Source organism: Epinephelus lanceolatus, chromosome 11, assembly GCF_041903045.1.
Source record: "Epinephelus lanceolatus isolate andai-2023 chromosome 11, ASM4190304v1, whole genome shotgun sequence".
Classification (NCBI taxonomy): Eukaryota; Metazoa; Chordata; class Actinopteri; order Perciformes; family Serranidae; genus Epinephelus; species Epinephelus lanceolatus.
The window spans coordinates 11,561,541-11,587,453 of NC_135744.1; the positions used below are offsets into that span (position 1 = coordinate 11,561,541).

At 38.7% G+C, this 25,913-nt stretch overlaps 1 protein-coding gene across 1 annotated transcript in view; it reads left to right on the forward strand.

Moving 5' to 3' along the window:
* Positions 1-25,913, forward strand: part of LOC117267234 (transcriptional regulator ATRX-like) — a 34,854-nt gene that overhangs the window by 518 nt on the left and 8,423 nt on the right. Inside the window, exons 2-21 of the mRNA XM_033642993.2 lie at positions 1,115-1,221; positions 1,318-1,373; positions 2,628-2,656; positions 3,036-3,157; positions 3,571-3,687; positions 4,136-4,245; positions 7,005-7,072; positions 7,178-8,973; positions 10,158-10,218; positions 14,783-14,937; positions 15,123-15,302; positions 15,383-15,491; positions 16,316-16,406; positions 16,522-16,692; positions 16,942-17,086; positions 22,378-22,487; positions 22,683-22,826; positions 22,958-23,135; positions 23,259-23,396; positions 25,190-25,365. Of these exons, the coding sequence (XP_033498884.2) occupies positions 1,115-1,221; positions 1,318-1,373; positions 2,628-2,656; positions 3,036-3,157; positions 3,571-3,687; positions 4,136-4,245; positions 7,005-7,072; positions 7,178-8,973; positions 10,158-10,218; positions 14,783-14,937; positions 15,123-15,302; positions 15,383-15,491; positions 16,316-16,406; positions 16,522-16,692; positions 16,942-17,086; positions 22,378-22,487; positions 22,683-22,826; positions 22,958-23,135; positions 23,259-23,396; positions 25,190-25,365 (4,063 nt within the window). The remainder of the gene's footprint in view (positions 1-1,114; positions 1,222-1,317; positions 1,374-2,627; positions 2,657-3,035; positions 3,158-3,570; positions 3,688-4,135; positions 4,246-7,004; positions 7,073-7,177; positions 8,974-10,157; positions 10,219-14,782; positions 14,938-15,122; positions 15,303-15,382; positions 15,492-16,315; positions 16,407-16,521; positions 16,693-16,941; positions 17,087-22,377; positions 22,488-22,682; positions 22,827-22,957; positions 23,136-23,258; positions 23,397-25,189; positions 25,366-25,913) is intronic.

The following is a 25,913-nucleotide window of genomic DNA, read 5'->3' on the forward strand; positions in this document are numbered from 1 at the left end:
TAACCTAAGCAATCATAACCATGACCCCTGTTAGATACACCTAACATTAGCCATACCGTCATACCGCAGGTAGTTCAAGACAACAGTCCTGTAATACGTCGTAAAATTGCCTTCGCGACTGTTATAGTGTCCAACTTTCATTAAAAGTAACGTTAACTTACCCTCAAAAGTAAAAAAGTATCATAACTTACAATACACAAGTTAACAGTATTTCATCCCATTAATTTGTTATTTGCTCTGCTCATGGTAATGCACCAGTTCAGAAAAAGTGATCAAAACACAGCTCTAGTTACACAAACCACCAGATAGTGTTTCAGTTGCAGTTACTTAACAGTCAATAACGGTATTTAATATAACCTGAGTAAAAGAGTGTTGAGAGCTATACAAGGTCACTCGGCATCATCTAAGGAGATAGATTACCTGACAGCTTCATATAAACAGTAATAAGTGGTCTCATTAGTCTTTCCTTATGCATTTTCTTGAACTCAGAAATAACTTTATAAACCCTTTTAATTTATTTTGTAGAGAATTCCACAGTCCAGTGCCAACCACTGAAGTACACTTCCGCTTTAAAGTAATCTGTCCATGCTGATGTTTAAAATGAAGTTAGCCCGCCTTATATTGTCTTCGTCCTCTGAACTAAAAACAAACATTTTTTGTAAATATTCTGATAATGCCCTGCCTTTCCCCTGTACAAAATGAATAATGTCTGTAACTCAACTAAATGTATAAATTCAACAGTCCTCCTTACTTAATATCCAGTCTGTTGGTGTGTTTGCTTCAATCCACTTTATGAATGATTTTTACTGCCCCTCTGCAATGTAAACAGTGGCGTAATGTTGCTGATGTATATTGCAATTACATGACAATATGAGTTGTGATGTTCACTGCAACACATTATGGAATACCACACTTGCAATATAAACTGATACTGATACTAGTTTAGGTTGTATTCTCTAAAGTAGGTCGAAGCTACATTGCTTGGCTGCATTTGGAGAAGCCTATTAAATGGGAAGGTCTTGACAGGTTTCATTTATCACCCTTTTTGTAAAGCTCAATCATATTTTGTAAAACATAATGACCCCCTTACTTGTTCTTTTTTCCTTGACTGTAGCACCACTCCCAACAAGCTGAATGAATTGGTCAACAAATTGCACGAGTATTTGGCTCATTCTGCTGTTGAGGACAGCAATGGTGGACCAACCACGGAAGATGCTAATGGTACAGCTTTTGATTAAGCAAATCATGAGTGATGGAAACATTCTCATCATATTTATACGGTTTATAAACATTCTTCAACATGTCCTCTGTTTGCAGGTCTGACAAACAGGAGTTGTTCTGGGGGACACTCAACAGGCCAAGTTACAACAGAGGTAACTGAACATTTTTGATGTTATAAGATGAGATAAACGTTTATTTGTCCAACAGCGGGGAAATTTGCAACATTACAACAGCAAAGGGTTAGGGTGATGATCGTAAACAGTACCCCCCAAAAAAAAGCAAGATAAAAAGGTTGAATGGCAGAATTTATATTATTGCACATATCAAGTTTAGATAATGCACTGTTGTATATACCGATATTGCACATGAGATGAGTAATAATTGATTGACAATAGTCATTTTGTCATATATCTCATCAAGGTTTGTACATAGATTTTTTTTTTTGTTTAGCCTCTACTTCTTTTCATTACCATCACTTAAGTGTCTTTAGTGGATACTCGAACCCCCTATGCAAAACGTGCATTAGAAATGTAGATAATACATTTTTTCCTGTAAAATCCCACAGCTTGATAAGACTTTTCCCCAGGTGCAGTTGGTTTGGACTATTTTTTACTAATTTTTTCTACCACTGTCCATTAAGTGGCTAAAGTGGTTTTGTCAGTGCAGTAGATACACAGGCTTACAACTGTAAATGAATTTTACTAGTATTTATAATTACCACCATTTATAAATACAATGCATTTCACAGTACAATGCAGTTTGATTTTTATGTTTCAGTCCAATCTGTTGCTTTAATGCCTATGCTGTAAATAAGTAAAACGTTAATTTCACAAAGATGCCCAGATGGCAGTGATGCTGTGAAAACACCATTTTTGCATCACTAGCCACAAAGTGCACAGCCATTACCTCTGGTTATGTTCACACTTAAGCCTTACCTTGTTCTTTTGAAGCCACAGCTCATTGCTTAAAAATACAACCATTTGCTTCAAGAGCTCCCTGTCACTGTTGTTTTATGCATTCTTGTAGTCTGATAGTCTTGTTAATCTCCCAGGGTGTCTCCCAACTTTCAAAATGAATATTTTCTGCTCTCTGAACAGTTTGGGTTGACTGATTGATGGAAACAGAGTGAAACAAGTTGACAGTTGTGCCTGGTAGTAGGCAGCTTACTCCCTGAAGTGTTCAGTGCTTCAAATTAATTCAGTATTGAAAGAAAATTGTACTGCTGTATCCTAACTCTTTATTCACTAGACTTGTACTCTTCTAGAATGAAATTGTTTGCAAAAACAAAGCAGTAGTTGCTGAATGAGCGTCCCCCTTTGGGACATTACGTAGATGGTTTAAATGCCGAAGTTGACATTGATTACTTCCAGTGATGTATAAACTAATAACAGTTTCTTGCACTGTAGGCAGGACTGGATACCAGGTATTCAAGGAGGTGAGTTTGCATTTCATTTAAACCTGCAAGGTTAGATATGGCATGGTATGAAACAGTCCAGATTTAATGCCTAAATATTTAATGCAGATCATTGCAGAAAATATTCTTTGTTGAACTGAAGTGAATGCAGTGTACCGAGGCAAACCATTTGTGCTCAAACCAAGTGAAAGTGTAAAACAATAATACACTTAGTACAATAATAGTAACAAAAACCTAAAGATAATGATGATTTGTCATTGCCATAAGTTTATATTTGATTGATACCTGAAACACTGGTGACCCCCTGCCTCCTTGTCACTGTCCAAGTAGGCTGCCAACCTGTGGGAAATGTTGCTTAGCTATGGGAGTTACCTTTTTTTCTTTCTCACTGATATTACAGAAAACCAGCTGTTGTCATAAAGCACTCTGGACTGGACGAGTCTGGGGACTCAGATGCAACTGTGGACTTGGATATACCAGTCAGCGCAAATGGTCACCCTGATATCAGTAGATTGCCAAAAGGTAGGTCTTAACTTTTACCAATTATAGTTATTTATAAACTTTGCCTCAAAACTTTTCTGCACAAATTAGCCTCAGACAAGAATTGGTCTTGGAAATTTTGGGGGTGCCTTGCACTTGTGCTGTAACACTTATCATCTACCATATGCTAAGAGTTTTGTCTGTTGTCTTTGCTGGACTCCTAAGTACCTAATATCCGTTTTTAGTCTGGCTGGCTGCAAGGCAGAAACATACATTTAGGTTAGTAATATAACATAGTAAAAGACACAAATCATCATTAAAATTTTGATGTTTTGTCTATTACTATCTGTAGGGTGTAAAAAGTCTTTAGATCTGTCCCCAGCTTAGGTTATGATTATGTGTTTAATATAGATGGATTATCTCTGAGTTATTTGTGGTATGTTTTGTCTATGCAGGCACTGTGCTGGTGAGGCCTGAACCTGTTGATAATGGAAGAGATGACTTCAGGGGTCCTGAGTTTCGCAGCCGGAAATCAGGCGTACTGCGGAAAGACTTTTCAAAAAGACGTGGAGGTCAGTCACTACTGGTTGATATTGTCTCAACATTGCCCGTCATTTCATGATTATTCAGGCAGCCATTTCTTAAAATGAAACAAAACGAAGACACTTGTTGAGGGTACTCAACCATTGATTGCTTGTGGACACACAGACTGAAAACCCACTCCAGTGGTCAAAGCAAGCTGAAAATTCACTTCACTTTGTCTCTAAATGCAGCTTGATCATTATCTTGTTGTGACACTCCGACTTCAAAAAAAGAAAAGCTGATCCAAGTGCTTGACTCACACTCTGCTTACGGCAATTTTTGTACCCTTACCAGTGGTCACTCTCATGGACATCTTACATGGGAAATGTGGTGGATTCATATAGAGATTAAACAGGGCATTCTCACACCCTTTTAAACAACCCATCAAGCAGTTATTATAACCATTTCGTTGCTAATGACAGTGATGTGCTTTCATAGGAGTTGAACACATGGGAATTGTCAGTTGCACTGCATGTGGCCGACAAGTTAACCACTTCCAGAGAGATTCCTTCTATCGTCATCCAGCTCTGAAAGTACTCATTTGCAAGGTAAGTCTGCTAATTCATATGTCGGAAACAAATCCACAGTTTTCTGTGACCTAAGTCAGTATTTAGCAACATGTACATCTCTTCAGAAGTCAGGAACCATAGAAAACATACCTCTATCTATCTATCTATATATATATATATATATATATATATATATATATATATATACAGTACAGGCCAAAAGTTTGGACACACCTTCTCATTCAATGCGTTTTCTTTATTTTCATGACTATTTACATTGTAGATTCTCACTGAAGGCATCAAAACTATGAATGAACACATGTGGAGTTCTGTACTTAACAAAAAAAGGTGAAATAACTGAAAACATGTTTTATATTCTAGTTTCTTCAAAATAGCCACCCTTTGCTCTGATTACAGCTTTGCACACTCTTGGCATTCTCTCCATGAGCTTCAAGAGGTAGTCACCTGAAATGGTTTCCACTTCACAGGTGTGCCTTATCAGGGTTAATTAGTGGAATTTCTTGCTTTATCAATGGGGTTTTGACCATCAGTTGTGTGACTGTGACGGTGACTGTGGAGGCCAGGTCATCTTCCGCAGCACTCCATCACTCTCCTTCTTGGTTAAATAGCCCTTACACAGCCTGGAGGTGTGTTTGGGGTCATTGTCCTGTTGAAAAATAAATGATCGTCCAACTAAACGCAAACTGGATGGGATGGCATGTCGCTGCAGGATGCTGTGGTAGCCATGCTGGTTCAGTGTGCCTTCAATTTTGAATAAATCCCCAACAGTGTCACCAGCAAAACACCCCCACACCATCACACCTCCTCCTCCATGCTTCACAGTGGGAACCAGGCATGTGGAATCCATCCGTTCACCTTTTCTGCGTCTCACAAAGACATGGTGGTTGGAACCAAAGATCTCAAATTTGGACTCATCAGACCAAAGCACAGATTTCCACTGGTCTAATGTCCATTTCTTGTGTTTCTTGGCCCAAACAAATCTCTTCTGCTTGTTGCCTCTCCTTAGCAGTGGTTTCCTAGCAGCTATTTGACCATGAAGGCCTGATTGGCGCAGTCTCCTCTTAACAGTTGTTCTAGAGATGGGTCTGCTGCTAGAACTCTGTGTGGCATTCATCTGGTCTCTGATCTGAGCTGCTGTTAACTTGTGATTTCTGAGGCTGGTGACTCAGATGAACTTATCCTCAGAAGCAGAGGTGACTCTTGGTCTTCCTTTCCTGGGTCGGTCCTCATGTGTGCCAGTTTCATCGTAGCGCTTGATGGTTTTTGCGACTCCACTTGGGGACATATTTAAAGTTTTTGCAATTTTCCAGACTGACTGACAATCATTTCTTAAAGTAATGATGGCCACTCGTTTTTCTTTAGTTAGCTGATTAGTTCTTGCCATAATATGAATTTTAACAGTTGTCCAATAGGGCTGTCGGCTGTGTATTAACCTGACTTCTGCACAACACAACTGATGGTCCCAACCCCATTGATAAAGCAAGAAATTCCACTAATTAACCCTGATAAGGCACACCTGTGAAGTGGAAACCATTTCAGGTGACTACCTCTTGAAGCTCATGGAGAGAATGCCAAGAGTGTGCAAAGCAGTAATCAGAGCAAAGGGTGGCTATTTTGAAGAAACTAGAATATAAAACATGTTTTCAGTTATTTCACCTTTTTTTGTTAAGTACATAACTCCACATGTGTTCATTCATAGTTTTGATGCCTTTAGTGAGAATCTACAATGTAAATAGTCATGAAAATAAAGAAAACGCATTGAATGAGAAGGTGTGTCCAAACTTTTGGCCTGTACTGTATATATATATATATATATATATATATATATATATATATATATATATATATATATATATATATATATATATATATACTGTCACCATTACATAGTTGTAAAAACTGGAGTTTACAGGAAATAGTCAAAATCAAAGTGACAGTAATGCTAAGGAGATGTTTAAGAGCCTCAGACCTTTTTACTCTTAAGAAGTCTCCACTCATTTTCTGTGGAGCAGCGCATAATTTGTCCTGTTAATGACATCACTACTTTTGTAGTCCCATTTGCTTTTGGTGGGTGTGTTTCATGCTGACAAGTACTGATATAAAGAATGGGTCAAAGTGCAGACTAACTGGATTCTGGACTTAAGAGAAATCTGAGACATACAACTATATAAAACAGTTAAAACATGCAAAAAATACTCCTTCATGAGTGCTGAATGAAACCTAACAGGACTGTTCCAGTTTTGTGTATTCAAATGTCTTGACACTTTAGCCTTTGTTCTTCCCTGTAATAAAGCATTTATAAGATGATTTAAATGGAAACCACTTAAGAAGAATGTTGTATGTCTACATTTCTTTTAAAGTTGTTTACTGAAAATTGTACTTGGTTTTAAATCAAATTTTAGTCTTTTTTTGGGGGGGCAAGATTTAGTCAGTGAATTCAGTTTTAATTTTAGTCTTGTTGTAGTCAATGTTTTAGTAATAATTTTCTTCGACAATTTAATGGTCAAACGTGCATTGATAGAACCTGGTTAAACCAAACCCTGCAAAATTGTGTAATGTATGTATAAAACAATCCAAACCGCAGTCCTTGTGAGACATGTTTTTGTTACAAACATTTATGTATTTCAAGGTAATAATTCAATTGAGCGATCAGAAATATTTAATCATTGTTAACAAGAATATACACAGTAATTGTTTATAAAATTCCTTGCATGTTTCTAATACACTTTTTGTCCAAGCTGTCTGTAACATTTCCATTAAATTTTTTTTTTTTCCAGTCTTGCTACAAGTATTACCTAAGTGATGACATCAGCAAAGATGGAGATGGAATGGACGAGCAGTGCAGGTAGGATTTGTTGTATTTGATGTTTTAACCAACGCATAAACATTGTCTGTAACTTACTTTCTACTGAGCTTTAATCAACTGCATTTCTTATTTTTCCTAATGCAGATGGTGTGCTGAAGGAGGCAACTTGATTTGTTGCGACTACTGTAGTAATGCCTTCTGCAAGAAGTGTATTCTAAGAAATTTAGGAAGGAAGGAGCTGTCTGGTATCTTGGAAAGCAAATGGTACTGCTATGTATGTAGCCCGGAGCCCCTTTTTGACCTGGTGATGGCCTGTGACAGTGTCCTCGAGAACATGGAGAGTCTGTGGTATCACCAGCGTAAAAGAAACCGAGTAGAGCCGGAGAAATCTGAACTTTACCACATCATGCCACACTTACCACAAACCATTCCTTTGGATAAATGGGATCACACTGGTATGGATGGTAATGTGGTGTTCAACTACAACACACTGCATATTTCCAAGGATGTAACCAAAAAGGCCAAACATTTAGTGGACTCTGCAAACATTCTAAACAGAACATTTGTCAATTTCATTCATACTGTGACAAGGAACAAACAAACACCTGCTTCTCGCAAACTGTATCTGAACTCTTTTTTGTCAGTAGTCAAAGGTTTGCGAAAATCACTTTCAGCTCTTGAGGATAGTCTTAAGGAAGAATTCAGTGACTTAGATGTCTTGAGCTTTTGGGAAAAGTTCTTTAGTGATGACTTGAATGCACAACCTGTCACAGAAGCAGACACAGAGCCAGATATGTCTGATGAAAGATGCTTGAGGGACTTACAGAAATTGGCAGCTGAACACCTGGAAGATTATGATTCTGACTCCAAGGGCAACTCAGATGGGAGAACTGCACATGCCTGCCCTGGGGAGGCCAGGGATTCAGATCCACGTAAAGCCAGACAAAGGGCAAAAAAGATTGGCTTGAAGCCTTCTGAAAGCTCGGTCAGCATGACAAAAAAACTAGTGGTAAAACTTACGCCAGTGCCAATGGAGCAGGGGCAATCCCCCGATGCCCCAAAGATGGAGGAGGACATGCAGATGGATGATAAGAAGTCAGAGGGAGAGGATGTACCAGAAGATGAAGAGACAGGTGTTGTAAGTGCTACAGCTGACAGCAAAATGAGCAATGACAACTCTAGTGCATCATTACACCTTGAAGAGGAACAAGGCAATAGACGATCTCCTCGCGTGAAGACAACACCTTTGCGTCGACAAAGTGATGTCAAGGGCAAAACATCTCTTTCAGCAGCAGACAGTGAGAGTGACTCTGACCCTGAGGAAACCTCCAGCACATTGCTAGCCAAAAATACTGAAGAAGAGAGCAGAGCAAGAGATGACTCTGATTCAGATGAAGTCCCTGTAGCTCTGCTTGAGCGAGCAGCTTTGACACATAGCTCTGATGAACCTCAGAGTGACGAGAATGGTGGAAATGCATCAGCCAAGGTTGCCAAGAAATGTCTCTTTTGGCTGACTAAGAACACCCCAATGTCACCGGAGAAGATGCGTCGCAAACGCAAGATGCTGGACTGTTCCCCCGAGTCTGATTCAAGTAACAGAAGAGTCAAAGCTCGAAGGGAAAGCGGGACAGATTCTTCTAGTGATGATCAAGATGACTCGCAGAAGAAAATACAACACTTGAATACGTTGAGGCCAATAGGGAAATCACACCTCGTCAAAAGAGAGGATGAAGGTGTAGCTGGACAGCAGGTTAGGATACAGGCTGCAAAGTCTAAGGCTAAATCTGGTCAGAAAGCAATGGAATCGTCATCCTCATCAAGCGAAGATGAAGATGAAGATGATGATGACGACTCTGGGAGTGATGGAAGTGATCAGAAGATGAAACCAATCACTGAAGATGTGGCCTTATTGGGGGCAGCACCATACCACCAATCATCGGGTAAGTCTTATATTTATTATTATATATCTACATCTACAGCATATCTTGTCAGTGCTTTTTAGATGTAGATTGCTGGTTTGCCTTATTACTGGTGGAAGGCTAAGTGGCTAATGCTAGCAAGTCACTTTAAAGGGTACTGACCGAATTACGCCAGCACTACCAAGTACTGATTCATGTTAAATTCAATGGTGCCACATGTCGATACCCGGGAGCACCGGGTTTAGACAAGACGGAAGACAACAGAGCTCCATGGAGCTGCTGGGCTCAACTTCAAACAGGAGGTGTAAGCAGAATTGCGTTATAGTGTACTACGTTACCCCTGCAGCTTGTTCAGTAATGAAGTTTTTGTTATTGCAGAGAAAATAAAATACCTTAAAGGGGTACCATTGTGTACCTGTACCAAATTCCAGGTACCTAAACTGGTACTAGTGTTGGTTCAAATGTGAACGGTACCCAACCCTAATGCTTGCTCCTAGGCCCCACTGGATTTACTGGATTGTGACATGCTATTACCATTTTAAATGTTAGCCTTTGCTAAAAAGTGCTAGCTGTATGTTGTCCAGTCAAGATGAAAATCAACTTGTAAGCAATTATTTCAGAATCTTAATAATACATACAGCGCACACACGGTTCCTCACGGCTCTTTAGGTCTTTACTATTAAAGGTTTTTTTTTTTTTTCAAATGAGATTTTTTTTTTTATTGAAACATTTTCAAAATTCTGAAACAATTTGGGGCCATAGCTTTATTTTCCATGATGTAAACTAGTAGACAAACATGATGAACTTTCCCATACCTGCACAGAGACAGACATTACAAAACCAAAAAATAAACAACGTAGTAATAAGTAAATAAGTAAAATTAGAGTGAAGTGGGGTGTGTTGGGGTGGTTGGATTAAGTTAGAAATAATTACGCCACTTTAGTTCCATTCATCTGGGGATCGACTATTTAGGATTTTGAGCAGACAGATGTGATATTGGAATTTAAAGATGCACAATAGTTTGGATGCATTCATTTTATAGAGTTATTACTTTAGGGGCTGTTATTATGTCACTAGTTTCACCTGTGCTTTTCATGTTAGGGCAAATCAAAATGTCTCTTGAAATGTCAGTATAATGCAGCTAGTGCCATTTTTCTGCCAAAACAACACAGCAGCTTATGTCTCTAATTTTTGTTTTTTTGTAGGAGATGAGGAGCAGTCTGGGCCCTCGTGGGCAGCAGAAGATGATGATGATGCAGAAAATAGGTATGGTTCTAAAAGCCTGGATGTAGAGTTTGTAAAACACCCTACGTGTGGAGGAAAGGCTGCAGCTTCGAAACCCAAACTCTGTGCAAAAGATAGAAAAACCAATGTCATTAAGACTCGGTTGCAGTCTATTCAAACACGACCAAAACGTAGCTGCAGCAGAACCTCAGCAATCAAATACCCATTGTAGAGGTACACTGTGAAGCACATGGACCACATTATGATACACTGAGACTGAACCTGCCTAGAACAAGCTTGTGATTGATAAGCAACATACTCTGCTTGTCTGTTTTATTTAGTGTGCAACCCAGTATACATGTAAATGCTAGAGATACATTTTACCTACATTTTTTATCATTAATAATATATCTTATTCCATACTTGTTTTATTTGCCCGATGTTCTATGCTGATACAAAAAGGGAATAATTTACTGTTGACCCACTTTACACTTGAAGAGGTCTGAGCATACATTTGAACAATGAATGAAACTTAATTTGCCTTACAGCTCAACCTGTTTTCAATGAAAGTATTTGAACATAAAAAAGTTTTGAACTTTGGTCTATTCTTCTGTTAATATAGAATGCACAAAGAGCTGTTGTCCTCAATCGAGCAGTAATAAGAAGTATTAAGTTTGAAGGATGCCTGCCATATTATCTGCACACATTTACATTTAAGTTTTGTTTTTTTTTTGTTTTTTTTTTAAAAAAAAACAACCGAAAGTTGTTAGCATGCATAAAACATAAACCATGAAAACCATCGTTTTGATATTCTGCTCTAATATTTACCCATAATGGGTCACAGTTAAGGTATGACGATTTCATTTTGCCTTAATTATGATAAGATGGTAAGGTTTTTGTTTAAGATGTCCGATTTTAAGTACTGGCTCTGTAAATGTACTTGAGCTTTATGTTATTCAGTGTCTGAGTTATTTTAAGCACAAAAGTTTGATTTCCTTCTGTTCCCTTGTTAATTTTGGCCACAAAAAATATATTCTCCTACCACACTTGACTTGAGTTTTACTGATGGATGCATTTTACATTTTTGGGCTTGGGTTTCATGCCAGTGTTGATGCATTTGTTACAGGGCTACTCTCACTGTCTAGCTGGCACAAATTGTAAAAATTGTAAGCCTAGAAAATGTTTGTGGTAATAAATACCCAGAGCCTCACCCAAAACACCCTTAACTTTTTTTAATTGTTCAAAAATTCCGCTGATGTCGAGTTTTATAAAATGCAAATCGAGGAAGACAACATTAACAGCTAATTGCAGTGAATACAATTTGTGTGCATTTCAACTGACAGCTCTTATTTGATTGTGAAATGCTGTTTTGCAGTGTTATATTTAAAGTATCAACATCAGGGCTCTACCATGATGACTAATACTTTTTATTTTGACATAATACTCCTGGTATGCAGTCTCTCTTCTTTTTAAACCAGTTCACATGCACACTACCAGCTCCGGTGTTGATATTATCTCCTTTTGAAAAAGTTTATTACTGCACTTTCAAAAACTACAAGTAACAGTCCCACTGGGCCAGTGACACTCCCTCAGTCACACCTGGTAATAGTAGTAGTTCAGAGCAAATGTGACAGCAGATTGAGACTCACTGGATGCCTTGAGTGCTCATTTGTACCATTGAATTTTGTCAGAGCATGTATCTGACACATTCAGCATATTACTGGCTTCACTGACTATGTCAAGAGTCCAGATGATATTAGCTGTTCTAAACATCTGGGCTTTGATGGGTGAAGCTGTTTTGCTTTCCTGTCAATCAGTGATATTTACTGGTATCATCATATTGCTGCTAATACTCCCTTTACACATTTGTGCAGCACTGACTTAAGGTCTTGTCTGTTAAAATATTTGAAATACAGAAACACCTGGTCAGTGTGCTGTTGGACCTTGGGAACTGCTAGTTTTGTATATATGAAATATGCTATGGTAGTGATAAGAGGCCTGAGATTATTTCAGGTGTCCCCTACCAAAAATACTTTTCTATTTGTAGATTTCAGAGACTATCATTTTGTTACTATCATTCTGACAGTGCTGCTCTTACACAGATTCTCTTAAAAGGTAGGCTTGAGATATCCGTTTGAGATTTCTGACACCCCAGTGCAAAGGAGGTGAATGAAATTTTGTTATTGCTGCTCAGGGCCAAGCCCAAAACAGCACAGGGTTTGTGCAGAGTTTTTGCAGTCGAAAATGGAGGTCATGTGATGTACTCTGACCTAGAAAGACTATTTCCTATGCATAACTTTTCAAAAGATGCACTTGTAAAACACATATGTTCAGAAATTACTTTTCCTATTTCAGTTTGGCCATTTGTGCTGTCGGAGTAATGAAACATTTTTTTTGCCATTCATGTATGTGGGCAGTTGTCCAGCTCAGCCAGAGAAAGGCTCAGTGTGTGTGTGAGTGAGTGTGAGAGAAATGTGCCCAGTAAGCAGCTCTAATTGGAAAGAATGGGCACCATCATGGAACACTGTATCCGGTTCTTATAATGCATCAATGCTCAAAGCACTGAGGAATGACAACTGAAAAAACTTTTCCAGGGACAATGTCCTGGTTATTCACGGGAACAGTACCAGTGTTTTAGTGTGTTTTACCCCACTTTCTATACACAGAGTATACATTACTGCTGACCATTTTGTAAAGCATAGTGTAGCTGTTAAAAGTCCATGAATATATTCTTATTTATGCGTACTTGACTCAAACTCGCAAAGACTAAAGACCTGCTTGACAGGTGAACCAGCTGTCGCGTTTTTCGGAAGTAATGCAGATAAAAAACAATTTGTGTTAAAAAGCCTTACAGGTCAGTGCTTTCAGATGTTAATGGGAACGTTGTATATCTGAGAATTGAGAGTGGGCTGTGAAACAACAACCATTAAAATGCAAGAAGCGACCAAATTCCCATTCTGCCTTTAATGACATCCATGTTTGTTTCTCATGTTTTTTTTCCAGGTCGGATTTCCTGACAGCACATCAGTGAAAGCAGTGCTGTTAGGCAACACTTGCTTAAATCTGGGATATTGTAGCCTCCAATCGGCACCAACCCGTTTTTTTTTTTAAATTGTTTTTGTTTTTTTAACAAAAGTCTGTTTTCAGCAGTAGTGATAGCACAAGTTTATCTTTAGAAAAAATGGTCAGCAGAAATGTAAAGTTTACATTGTTTATAGTTAGTGGGCTGAAACTTGAGAAGTACTGTGTTATTTCATTGAAATCCACACAGCATGCGATTACCATGTGTGGCAGTATGTCAAGTTTTCTTCAGTGTTTTTCTGTTGGTCCTTTTCCCCAGCTGAAACATGTCAAATGATATCCAGGGCTCTGGCCTTTTAGTGCTGCTGTCATCTGGCATTGCTATACTGTAATACATCTTTTACAATATGGACTTTGGCTTTAATGTTAGTTAACAGTTATCCTATCCCTGGTGACCTGTGTTGACAACCACCCTTTGAGATCAGGATCATATATGTGCATGCGATGCAGGTTGCTTGGTTGACAGTTAACTAGAGAGGAGACGAACTTGAGCCGGACCCATGTCAGCTGTTTGACCCCGGGTTATCATGTGTAATCAGCCTTGTGTTGGAAATGCACATTGAACGCAGGTAGATGTAAAAGGGGTTTAAGAGTGTAACTCCACGTACTGTTGAGTGGTCAGAACACAATATGGTATTGAAACCATAAACTTTTTACACTTTTAAAACACGTTTATCATGAACTGTGCAAAATGGTCTCATTTTTTAAAACTATGCTCCACTGAAGTATAAAGTGGTTAAAAATAGTTGAAATAATGTTTTAATTTATGTACAAACTCTCTCAGTAATATGGTGTTTTTTTGTGTCCCACATGTTTTTCCTCCGTCTTTAACACAGAATTAATTGGTGGTTAGTACCAGGGGAGCATGCCACCTTCTAGTCAGCTCTCTGTTTGTGTTCAAAAAGCCCGTAGCAGTGTCAACTGTGAGCTGTCATTATTGGACAAACTAGAGATCAATGTTAATTTTATTTTCATATGGGGAAAAAAACCCCTGACAAATGTATGTGTCAGACTCGAGGGCAAAACATGTAGAAATTAAATTGAAAGTATTTCTTCCCTTTCCCAAAGGAGAACAAACGAAGAATATGTCTTTCTGTTTTCTCTGTGAAAAATACTTGTTGTAATAAATTCTTACTCTTAAAAATGTCTCTGCATCATTTTTCTTTTTTTCTGCTATTATTTGAAATGTATATCTTCCAGGGTTTTGGTAATTAACTTTGATGGTTTTTGACTTGACCAGCACAGATTTATATTGGCACATCAGGTCAAGACTATTATCGGCACGTAATGTGGATTGAACGAACAAAGGTGACTCATTAAGAACATCTGATCAGATTGATAGTTAATTTGTCAGCGTTTGGCACATAAGCAGTATTTAAAATGATTTGTCAAATATTGAACTCCAGCTGTTAATACACTTGATTGTGATTTTGCCTTGAAGTACAACATTATCCAGCTGAAGACTATGTCAGTGATCATGAAATGAACTTCAGGTACCTTTTCCCTCTTTGTCTACTTTTGAAAGAATCGCTAAGAAAATGCTATTGGCCCAAATCAAAGCCAACTACTCCTCGGGCGATGATATCTCTTCGGATGAGGAGACGCAGGAGGATGATTCTGTGTCGGAGGAAGACAACGAGGTCAAACAAGGCAATGATGATAATGAAACAGATGAAAATGGTAAGTAGTTTTTGCTTTCTGAGTGTGTTTTATAAGCACAAGTACTCTTTCAGTTTTTATCCCATTAAACAATAGAAAAATTAGTGCATTACAATCAAATTCATGACTAGAAAGTTCCCATATAAAGATTTCTTTTTGTGGGTTATACAAAGGATAATGATGATAGCATATATCTGCTGCTGCAGGCGGAGACTTGACTTCACAATCAACTGACGGCACATCTGATGAGCTCAACCCCAGTAGGCACCATCTTCTCCGCCATAAACTAACCTTAGATGAGGCAGTGCCAAATGACATGGCAGCAGCAGAGAGTGATGCAGGAAAGGAGGAGAAAAAGCGAAGACCCAGCAGGAATCAGCTGAGCTGTAAGGAAACCTAATATTTGCAGCTGTCTGAACAGGAAGTACTGACTTTGCTCTAACATCTGATTTTGATTTCTGTCAAGCTGATAGTGAAAGTGATGGTGACAGTAACGAGATAGAGCCAGAAGATTGTGAGATGAGTGAGGAGCTGAGTCAGTCAGAGGATGAGACCGATGAAACCGGAATCAAAAGGTACATTAATTTTAGCTGCCATTGATAACATCAAAAACAAAACCGTAAAAGATAAAAATGTTCTGATTTTAAATTTCAGTTTGTGTTTTACCTGTAAAAATGAATCATTGCACCCTTCAAAGCTATAAACTGTTGCTGAAAATAACAAATGCTAAAATGTTAGGAGCAGCACAGTATGGTACAAAGTCAGCAAACTGACCAGGTTAACTTCAACATTTGAGTATTGTTTGCCCTCACACTCAATACAGAGAGTGTACCCAACATCATAGACACCTGGATATTATAGAGGAATACAATCAAATAGAAATGCGTTTCAGTAAAACAACATTTGCACATCGTATAATCGTTTAGTAATTACGGTAAAATCTATTTATATAGCACCTTTAATATTCTATGATTTGATCACTTGTGTATATAATTCATTGAGCTGTGTGGCAAAAAGGTACCATGCTTCTCACCAGAAGGTTGTGTAGTAGAATTATAAAGTAGCATCTAAGTCGAGAACAAATACCTTTAAAAACCTTTATTTATAGAGCACATTTCATACAAGAAATGCAAAGAAATACTCTACACTGACTGAGCAGCTCAGTGCAGGTTCCTGTAAAAGAAGCCAAGAGCATTAACAATTGAGAAATGATGAAACAACTGGTACATATCAAGCACAGACCAGAATTTTATTTACGAAAACAGACTTACTTCGAACCACATTTTTACACTGAATATTTAACTTCATATTGCTGCCTGAAAAAAACAAAAACAAAAAAACAGTCTATTATGTACTTATTTGATTTTAATATCTGATTCTCTCCTCTCTTTATCTCCAGTTTATCCAGTAAAGTGAAGGAGACACCTCGTAGTTGCGAACGGAAGATACAAGTTCCCTGCATTTGGTTGTCTGATTCCAACAGTGAAAAGGTAGCAGCTGATGTTATAACTAATTGGTTTATCATTCTTATCTGTATCTGCTGTATCAGTTGGCTTTGGTGTCTGATGGTCATATTGCTCATTGGATCTTTCTGTATGTGAGCAGAGTGATAAAGAGGATACAGACAGCGACAATAAAGGCACTCCCAAAGGACGCAAAAAGATCCGAAAAATCATTGAAGATGTCAATCTCCGTGCTGAGACTCAGAACGCCCTCAGAGAAGAGGAGGAAAGGTGCAAACGTTTGGCAAATAGAGAACAACAGGACAGGAGAGAGGTACTGCATACACAGCAGGTCAAACAGATATTAAACTTCACTGTGTCTATGACCAGTGGATATTAACAGCAGTTTGATTTCTGCAGCAGGACTTGCTCATAAGATGCTTTACCCCTGCTGACAAATGACAGTAAACAGTACATGAAAGTTGTGTTGCAGACAGTAGCACTTTTTTAGGATGTGTTATTAGTTTTGGGGTTTTCCAAGGGGAGGAAACACAAAATGCTGACTGTTTGGCTTTTTTGCCAGATAATTGTTATCGAAGATGAGCTGTCTCAGGTGCCGTGCTCCATCACCACCAAGCTGGTCCTGGATCAGGATGAGGAGACCAAGATGCCTCTTGTTCAGGTGCACAGGAACCTGGTGACGAAACTGAAGCCTCACCAAGTGGACGGTTAGTTTGTGCTCTCTTTTTACTCACAGTGAGGAAGACATGGCTGTACCGTTATTTATTTATTTATTTAATTAATTTAAAAGGGACCGTGTACAGCTTAAAACATAAATGTCACCGTTGAATACCAGACTGTAGAGAAACAGCACAAGAGGCAAACAGAACAGAATACACAGAGACAATACAAAGTTAGACAAAAAAAAAAGAACACACAGGACACGCAACACAAAGCTTCTCAGAATGGCACATCACAAATGTATGCTAGTCAAAAATAAAAGCATGTCTGAAAAAACAAAAGTTAGAGTTCAAGGTCACTGAGTAAAGAGCTGAAGTTTTTTAAGTTTTTAAGTTGGTTTTTAAAGTACTGATAGAGCTGCATTTCCTCACACTGTCAGGCGGCGTGTTCCACTGATTTTACAGAAAAAGACAATTGTCCAAATGTAGTGTGGTGAAATGGTTCAACACAGTCTCATGTAGAGGATATTCTTGAGGGTCCAATAGAATTCACTGCACGAGTATGCACAAAGTTACACAGTGGAGGAGGAGCAAAACCATTTGTATTTTATAAACTGGGCTCAAATTTGATAAGAATCTAAATTTTCTACAGTGGGGAATATGCATTGTTTTTTGTCTTTACTTTTTAGGGTTTGTTTGAATAAATAATCAAGAGGTCTTCTGTTGGTTTTACTAGCCTGCCTCCAACATGTAATGCAGTAAGACAATTGGAAAGGATCATAGCATGCATAAATATTTTGGCTGCATCCAGAGAGAGTGTTCAATGTGTCTAGAATTTGCCTTTTTTTTCTTACATGTTTTTTAAAGTTCAAATTTGGATTCATTATCATACCTAGATAATTAAAATCAGTGACTAAAGCAATCCTTTCACCTTTTGCCTTGTGAACATTTAGATTCAGACATGACTGTCCAAGCCAATTTGTGATCCAAGAAGTATCCATTATGCACTATTCAATTCAATTCAATTCAATTCAATTTTATTTATAAAGCCCAATATCACAAATCACAATTTGCCTCACAGGGCTTTACAGCATACAACATCCCTCTGTCCTTAAGACCCTCACAGCGGATAAGGAAAAACTCCCCAAAAAAAACCCCTTTAACGGGGGAAAAAAACGGTAGAAACCTCAGGAAGAGCAACTGAGGAGGGATCCCTCTTCCAGGACGGACAGACGTGCAATAGATGTCGTACAGAACAGATCAGCATAATAAATTAACAGTAATCCATATGACACAATGAGACAGAGAGAGAGAGAGAGAGAGAGAGAGAGAGATGCAGGTAATGACAGTAGCTTACAACAACATTAATGAAAGTAATAATATTATAGTTATAGTTCTGGCTACTGTGGTACAATATGTTGAAAGTATGTATTAATATCAGACAGCATACTTGTGTGACAATAGTCATATGTGTATAATAACAGTAGAAGTATGACTAATGACTAATGATGGCAGCAGCAGCAGGAGGCATCTGGCAGGACCACGGCAGCAGCACAACCACACACGTCACACTGTCCAGGCACCGCTGCGGTATGAGTTATTCTGAGAGACAGTGGAGCACAAAGGCTCCGGAGAAGAAGCCGAGTTAGTGACATCCAGAATGGCCGAGTTAGCAAGATGCAGTAATAGGATGAGAGTGAGAGAGAGAGAGAGAGAGAGAGAGAGAGAGAGAGGGAGAGAGAGGGAGCCCGGTGTATTATAGGGGGTCCTCCGGCAGACTAGGCCTAAGTCAGCCTAACTAGGGGCTGGTACAGGGCAAGCCTGAGCCAGCCCTAACTATAAGCTTTATCAAAGAGGAAAGTCTTAAGTCTAGTCTTAAATGTGGAGACGGTGTCTGCCTCCCGGACCGTAACAGGAAGATGATTCCACAGGAGAGGAGCCTGATAGCTGAAGGCTCTGGCTCCTGATCTACTTTTGGAGACTTTAGGGACCACGAGTAACCCTGCGTTCTCAGAGCGCAGTGTTCTGGTGGGATAATATGGCACTATGAGCTCACTAAGATATGATGGAGCTTGACCATTTAGAGCTTTATAAGTTAACAGTAGGATTTTAAATTCAATTCTGGATTTTACAGGGAGCCAGTGCAGAGAAGCTAAAACAGGAGAAATATGATCTCGTTTCTTAGTTCCTGTTAGTACACGAGCTGCTGCATTCTGAATTAGCTGGAGAGTTTTTAAGGACTTACTAGAGCTACCTGATAATAGAGAGTTACAGTAATCCAGCCTTGAGGTAACAAAAGCGTGGACCAATTTTTCTGCATCTTTTCGGGTCAGGATAGGCCTAATTTTCGCAATATTACGCAGATGAAAAAATGCAGTCCGTGAGGTTTGCTTTAAATGAGAATTAAAAGACAAATCTTGATCAAATATTACTCCGAGGTTTCTTACGGTAGTGCTAGAGGCCAGAGCAATGCCATCTGGAGAAACTATGTCATCAGATAAAGAGTCTCTGAGTTGTTTGGGGCCAAGAACAATAACTTCAGTTTTGTCTGAATTTAACATCAGGAAATTGGTGCTCATCCAATTTTTTATGTCTTTAAGGCAGTTATGGAGTTTAGTTAATTGATTACTTTCTTCTGGCTTCATCGATAAATACAACTGTGTATCATCCGCATAACAATAGAAATTTATAGAGTGATTTCTAATGATGTTACCTAAAGGAAGCATATATAGAGTAAATAGGATTGGTCCGAGCACAGAACCTTGCGGAACTCCAAAACAAACTTTGGTACGTAAGGATGATTCATTACGAACGTCAACAAATTGAAAACGATCAGATAAATAAGATTTAAACCAGCTTAGTGCTGAACCTTTTAGGCCAATTAAGTGATCCATTCTCTGCAGTAGAATTTGATGGTCAATTGTGTCAAACGCCGCACTAAGATCTAATAAAACAAGAACAGAGACGAGTCCTTTGTCTGAAGCAATCAGAAGGTCATTTGTAATTTTAACTAGAGCTGTCTCAGTGCTATGATGCACTCTAAATCCTGACTGAAATTCCTCAAATAAATTATTATCCTGGAGAAAATCACACAGCTGGTCTGCGACTACTTTCTCAAGGATCTTTGACATAAAGGGAAGATTAGATATTGGTCTATAGTTGGCTAACACCTCTGGATCCAGGGTGGGCTTTTTTAGGAGAGGTTTAATTACAGCTACCTTAAAAGACTGTGGTACATAGCCTGTTAAAAGGGATATATTGATCATATCTAATATATGAGTGTTAACTAAAGGAAAGACCTCCTTAAGTAGCCTAGTTGGGATGGGGTCTAAGAGACACGTTGATGATTTAGATGAAGAAATCACTGCGGTCAATTCTTGAAGAGAAATTGGGGAGAAGCAATCTAAATATATATTAGATTCTACAGCTGTGTTTGAGGTTAGATAGGTAGGCCTACCATCTGAGGGCAGGAGGTCATGAATTTTGCCTCTAATAGTTAGAATTTTGTCATTAAAAAAGCTCATAAAATCATTACTGCTAAGGGCTAAAGGAATACAAGGCTCAATAGAGCTTTGACTCTCAGTCAGCCTGGCTACAGTGCTGAAAAGAAACCTGGGGTTGTTCTTGTTTTCTTCTATTAATGCTGAGTAATAGTTTGCTCTGGCATTGCGGAGGCCCCTCTTATAAGTTTTGAGACTGTCTGTCCAGATTAAACGAGATTCTTCCAGTTTGGTTAATCGCCAATTCCTTTCAAATTTTCGCGATATTTGTTTTAACCTACGGGTTTGAGAGTTATACCAAGGAGCAAACTTTCTTTGCTTTGTTAACTTCTTTTTAAGAGGAGCTACAGAGTCGAGCGTTGTTTCGCAGCGAGCCTACGGCGCTATCAACAAAATGATCAATTTGGGAGAGGTTAAAGTCGGCACGGGAAACCTCTGTTACTGAAGGTATTGGTATTGAATTTAACGACGAAGTAATCTTTTCCTTAAATTTTGTGACAGCACTATCTGATAAACATCTAGTATAGTAACTGTTGCTGAGTGGCGTGTAATCGAGTAAAAAGAAATCAAAAGTAATCAGATAATGATCTGATAGGAAGGGATTCTGTGGAAAGACTTTTAGGTTATCAATTTCAATTCCATACGTCAGAACTAGATCGAGGGTATGGTTAAAACAGTGAGTGGGTTCATGTACACCCTGACTGAAGCCAATGGAGTCTATTAATGAGATAAACGCGGTAGCCAGGGAGTCATTATCAACGTCGACATGAATGTTAAAATCGCCTACAATAATAACTTTATCTGATTTAAGAACTAAACTGGATAAAAACTCTGAGAATTCAGATACAAATTCAGAATACGGGCCAGGAGCACGGTACACTATAACAAATAAAAGTGGCTGCGAGGTTTTCCAGGTCGGATGTAAAACACTAAGAACGAGGCTTTCAAATGAATTATAATCTAGTTTAGGTTTAGGGCTGATTAACAGACTAGAGTTAAAAATGGCTGCAACTCCCCCTCCTCGGCCGCTGCCTCGAGGAATGTGGGTATTATTATGACTGGGAGGAGTGGACTCATTTAGACTAACATATTCATCTTGACACAGCCAGGTTTCAGTGAGACTGAGTAAATCAATATGATTATCTGATATTACTTCGTTTACTAACACTGCTTTAGACGATAGAGACCTGATATTTAACAGTCCGCATTTAATTCTCCTGTTTTGTCTTTCTGTCACAGAAGAGGTTTTAATTTTTATGAGGTTGTTATGCACAACTCCTCTTTGTTTAATTTTAGATTTAAATAATTTAGGTGGTCGGGGGACAGACACCGTTTGTATAAAACTATGAAAACTATGGCTGGGTAACTGAACTAGAAGCTCAGAGAGGCGTTTAGGACTGCAACTCTCTGTCCTGGTCTCAACTCTGGGTTGTCAGGGATTTAAATTACTAATAAAATTTGCCAGGTTCCTAGAAATGAGAGCAGCTCCATCCAAAGTGGGGTGAATGCCGTCTCTCCTAATAAGACCAGGTTTTCCCCAGAAAGTTTGCCAATTATTAACAAAACCCACATCGTTTGCTGGACTATACAGGCATGTTGTGGGCAGTAACAACATTATTTGGATTTTACTTCTTCACACACTGTATTTGACCTTCTTCAAATGAGTCAATGAGATTTTCAATGAGGAAATTGTAACACACCAGGTGGTCTAGTCTGGATATAGATGTCAACACAAAGTCTGCAATAACAGTTCAAATTTACACATCTTAGGTGCATATTTTTTACAATGGAGAACTATGTTTGGGTGAAACTTACTTTGTTCTCTTTATTCTCCAACAGGTGTTCAGTTTATTTGGGACAGTTGCTGTGAGTCTGTGAAGAAGGCCAACTCTTCTCCTGGATCAGGCTGTATACTGGCACACTGTATGGGCCTGGGAAAGACTCTGCAGGTGACACATATCCAACTCCAGTATTCCTCTTTGGTTTGATTTATCCTAAACAAACGATTACACCAAACATTTTTAAGTCGCTTTAGATATTGCCAGTTGCACAGAATCACAAAAGACATCCTGAAAATAACATGTTTCTTTTTGTTTGCTGTAAGTACATCACCCATGTTAAGCTATGCTTTTATGATTTTATAGGTGGTAACATTCCTCCACACGGTGCTGCTGTCAGAGAACCTGAAATTCAGAACAGCCCTAGTTGTGTGTCCACTGAACACTATCCTCAACTGGGTCAGCGAGTTCAAGAAATGGCAGAGCAGCTTGGGACAAGATAAAGTCAAAGTATGGCTGAAAAAAATTAAATGTGCAATACCTTTTGTGCTTCAGATGCTTTATGTCGCACACTTTGCAGAGTGTGTACAAACACACATGTCCATATGAGGTTATTGTTCAGACACACAAATATGTTACAGGTTACAGAACTGGCTACAATAAAGCATCCTCCACATCGGCTGAGGGCTCTGCAGAGCTGGCAGAGAGATGGAGGTGTGATGATAATGGGGTATGAAATGTACCGCATCTTGTCACTCGCCCAGAAAATCAGTGATGAGGAGTGGAAGAAAGAGTTGAAGAGCATACTGGTGGATCCAGGTACAGTAATTTTGCAATGGTATGATAATATTAAAATGTTTTATGTGTCATTGCTTCAGTCATTGAAACTTTTTTTTATCTTAAGCTGTTTTCTCTCTCTCTTTTTTTTTTTTTTTTTGTCAGGTCCAGATTTTGTGGTTTGTGACGAGGGACATATCCTCCGCAACGAAGCATCCAATATTTCCAAATCTATGAATGCCATCAAGACCCAACGAAGAGTGTTGCTGACTGGCACACCACTACAAAACAATCTGGTTGAGTGTGAGTCTGCATCACTGTGTCATATTAAATATCACCATGAGATCACACTTTGTTTGAAGGGATGTTAAGTTTAATCCAAAGACAGATTTATGAGAGGTGTGATGTTTTGTTATCACTCCTGCTGAATCCATGGATGACAACAGAGTAAACTGCTGAAGTCACCCCATTTCAAACAGGATGTACGGAAATGTGCAATGACACCATCATCTGTCACAACACATTGAGCCTGATTATGCATTTACATTTCACTATCCTTTCTTACATTTTATATATATTGATATTTTATAGGTAGAGAGGGAAAATAAGCATTCAACATGTAAACAATTTTTTATCAAACATATTTCAAATGCAGTTATTCACATGAAATTTATGGCAGACATTGGTAATAACTCAATAAAACTACACTGATAGAGGAATTGTAACATTTTAATCCATAAAAAATGATGTACAATAAAATGAAACAACACAGGAAAAAAGTATTGAACACACTGAGTATTTTTTGGATCGTCGTCCTGCTGGCAGGTCCACCTGCGTCTCACCCTGACCTCCTGGTGGATGGCAAAAGTGTTTTCTCAAGAAAATCCTGGCTGGTTCCATTAATCTTCCCTTTGGTAATTTGGATTCTGCTGGTACCATGAGAAGAGAAACAGCCTTATATTATGATGCTTCCACTTCCAAACTTCACTGTAGGTGTGGTATTTTTAAGATCATATGCAGAGCCATTCCTCCTTCAAACCTGGGGCATCATATTGTTGCCCCAAAGCTTGTTTTAAGTTAACTGCACAAAATTTGGAGAAGCCTTTAGATAACTGGGAAAACATAGTGTGGTCAGACAAGACAAAAATCTAACCTGTCTGCAAATAGTTCAATGTGTCATGTTTGAGGAAGAAACAACTCTGCATATAACCTTAAAAATACCACACCCACAGTGAAGTTTGGAGGTTGAAGCATCATGGCATGGGTCTGTTTCTCTTCTCATGGTACCTGTAAAATCCAAATTGTCAGAGGGAAGATTAATGGAGCCCTGTACTAAGACTTTACTGTGAAGACTGTTGCCATCCACCAGGAGGGTGAGGATGAGACGCAGGTGGACCTGCCAGCAGGACGATAGAAAAAATACTGCAAAGGAGACTGTTAATTGGTTCCAGAGGAAGAACATAAAGGTGCTGGTATGGCCCAGCCAATCACAAGACTTGAGCATTTGTGAAAGAAGCTGAATATCAAGATTCACCAGCTGGCCCTAGGAATCTTCTGGATTTAAAGACTGTCTGTGTGAAAGAATGGACCAGCATCCCATCTGAACACTATAAGAGATTGAGTTCTTCAAGCAGGAAGCATCTTGAAAGCTGGCATTCCAAACAAAGGCTTTTCCACCAATACATTTTTCCTGTGTTATTCCACTTAAGTGCACGTAACTTTTTTTAAGGATTGAAATGTTGAGATTTTTTATCTGTATAGTTTCATTGAGTTAATACCAGTGTCTAGTGTAATGTGAAAAGCTACATTGAAGATATATTTTATGAAAAAATGTTGATGTGTTAAATACTTCCCCCACTGTATTATATACGTATATAGTACGAACAAAGCTACTTGAAATACATTACCCATTTTTTTTAAATATTTCAAAAACACAAAATCAGATGTCACTGATGACCAAAACAGCAGTGCTATAACAAACCGTGCGTCATTGTTACATCTAAGTGAAGAAATTAGGTGTAGGCATGATGGTTTGACAGATATTTCATTTTGAAATGAAACTGTTCATATTGATACACCACATTTTGTTTCCACAGACCACTGCATGGTCAACTTCATCAAGACGAACCTACTGGGCTCACTGAACGAATTCCGAAACCGCTTCATCAACCCCATACAGAATGGCCAGTGTGCTGACTCCACATCAAAAGACGTCCGAATCATGAAGAGGCGAGCACATGTACTTTATGGAATGTTGGCTGGATGTGTGCAGGTAAATATATGAACATGTATAAAGTACAGGCCAAAAGTTTGGACACACCTTCTCATTCAATGCGTTTTCTTTATTTTCATGACTATTTACATTGTAGATTCTCACTGAAGGCATCAAAACTATGAATGAACACATGTGGAGTTATGTACTTAACAAAAAAAGGTGAAATAACTGAAAACATGTTTTATATTCTAGTTTCTTCAAAATAGCCACCCTTTGCTCTGATTACTGCTTTGCACACTCTTGGCATTCTCTCCATGAGCTTCAAGAGGTAGTCACCTGAAATGGTTTTCCAACAGTCTTGAAGGAGTTCCCAGAGGTGTTTAGCACTTGTTGGCCCCTTTGCCTTCACTCTGCGGTCCAGCTCACCCCAAACCATCTCGATTGGGTTCAGGTCCGGTGACTGTGGAGGCCAGGTCATCTGCCGCAGCACTCCATCACTCTCCTTCTTGGTCAAATAGCCCTTACACAGCCTGGAGGTGTGTTTGGGGTCATTGTCCTGTTGAAAAATAAATGATCGTCCAACTAAACGCAAACCGGATGGGATG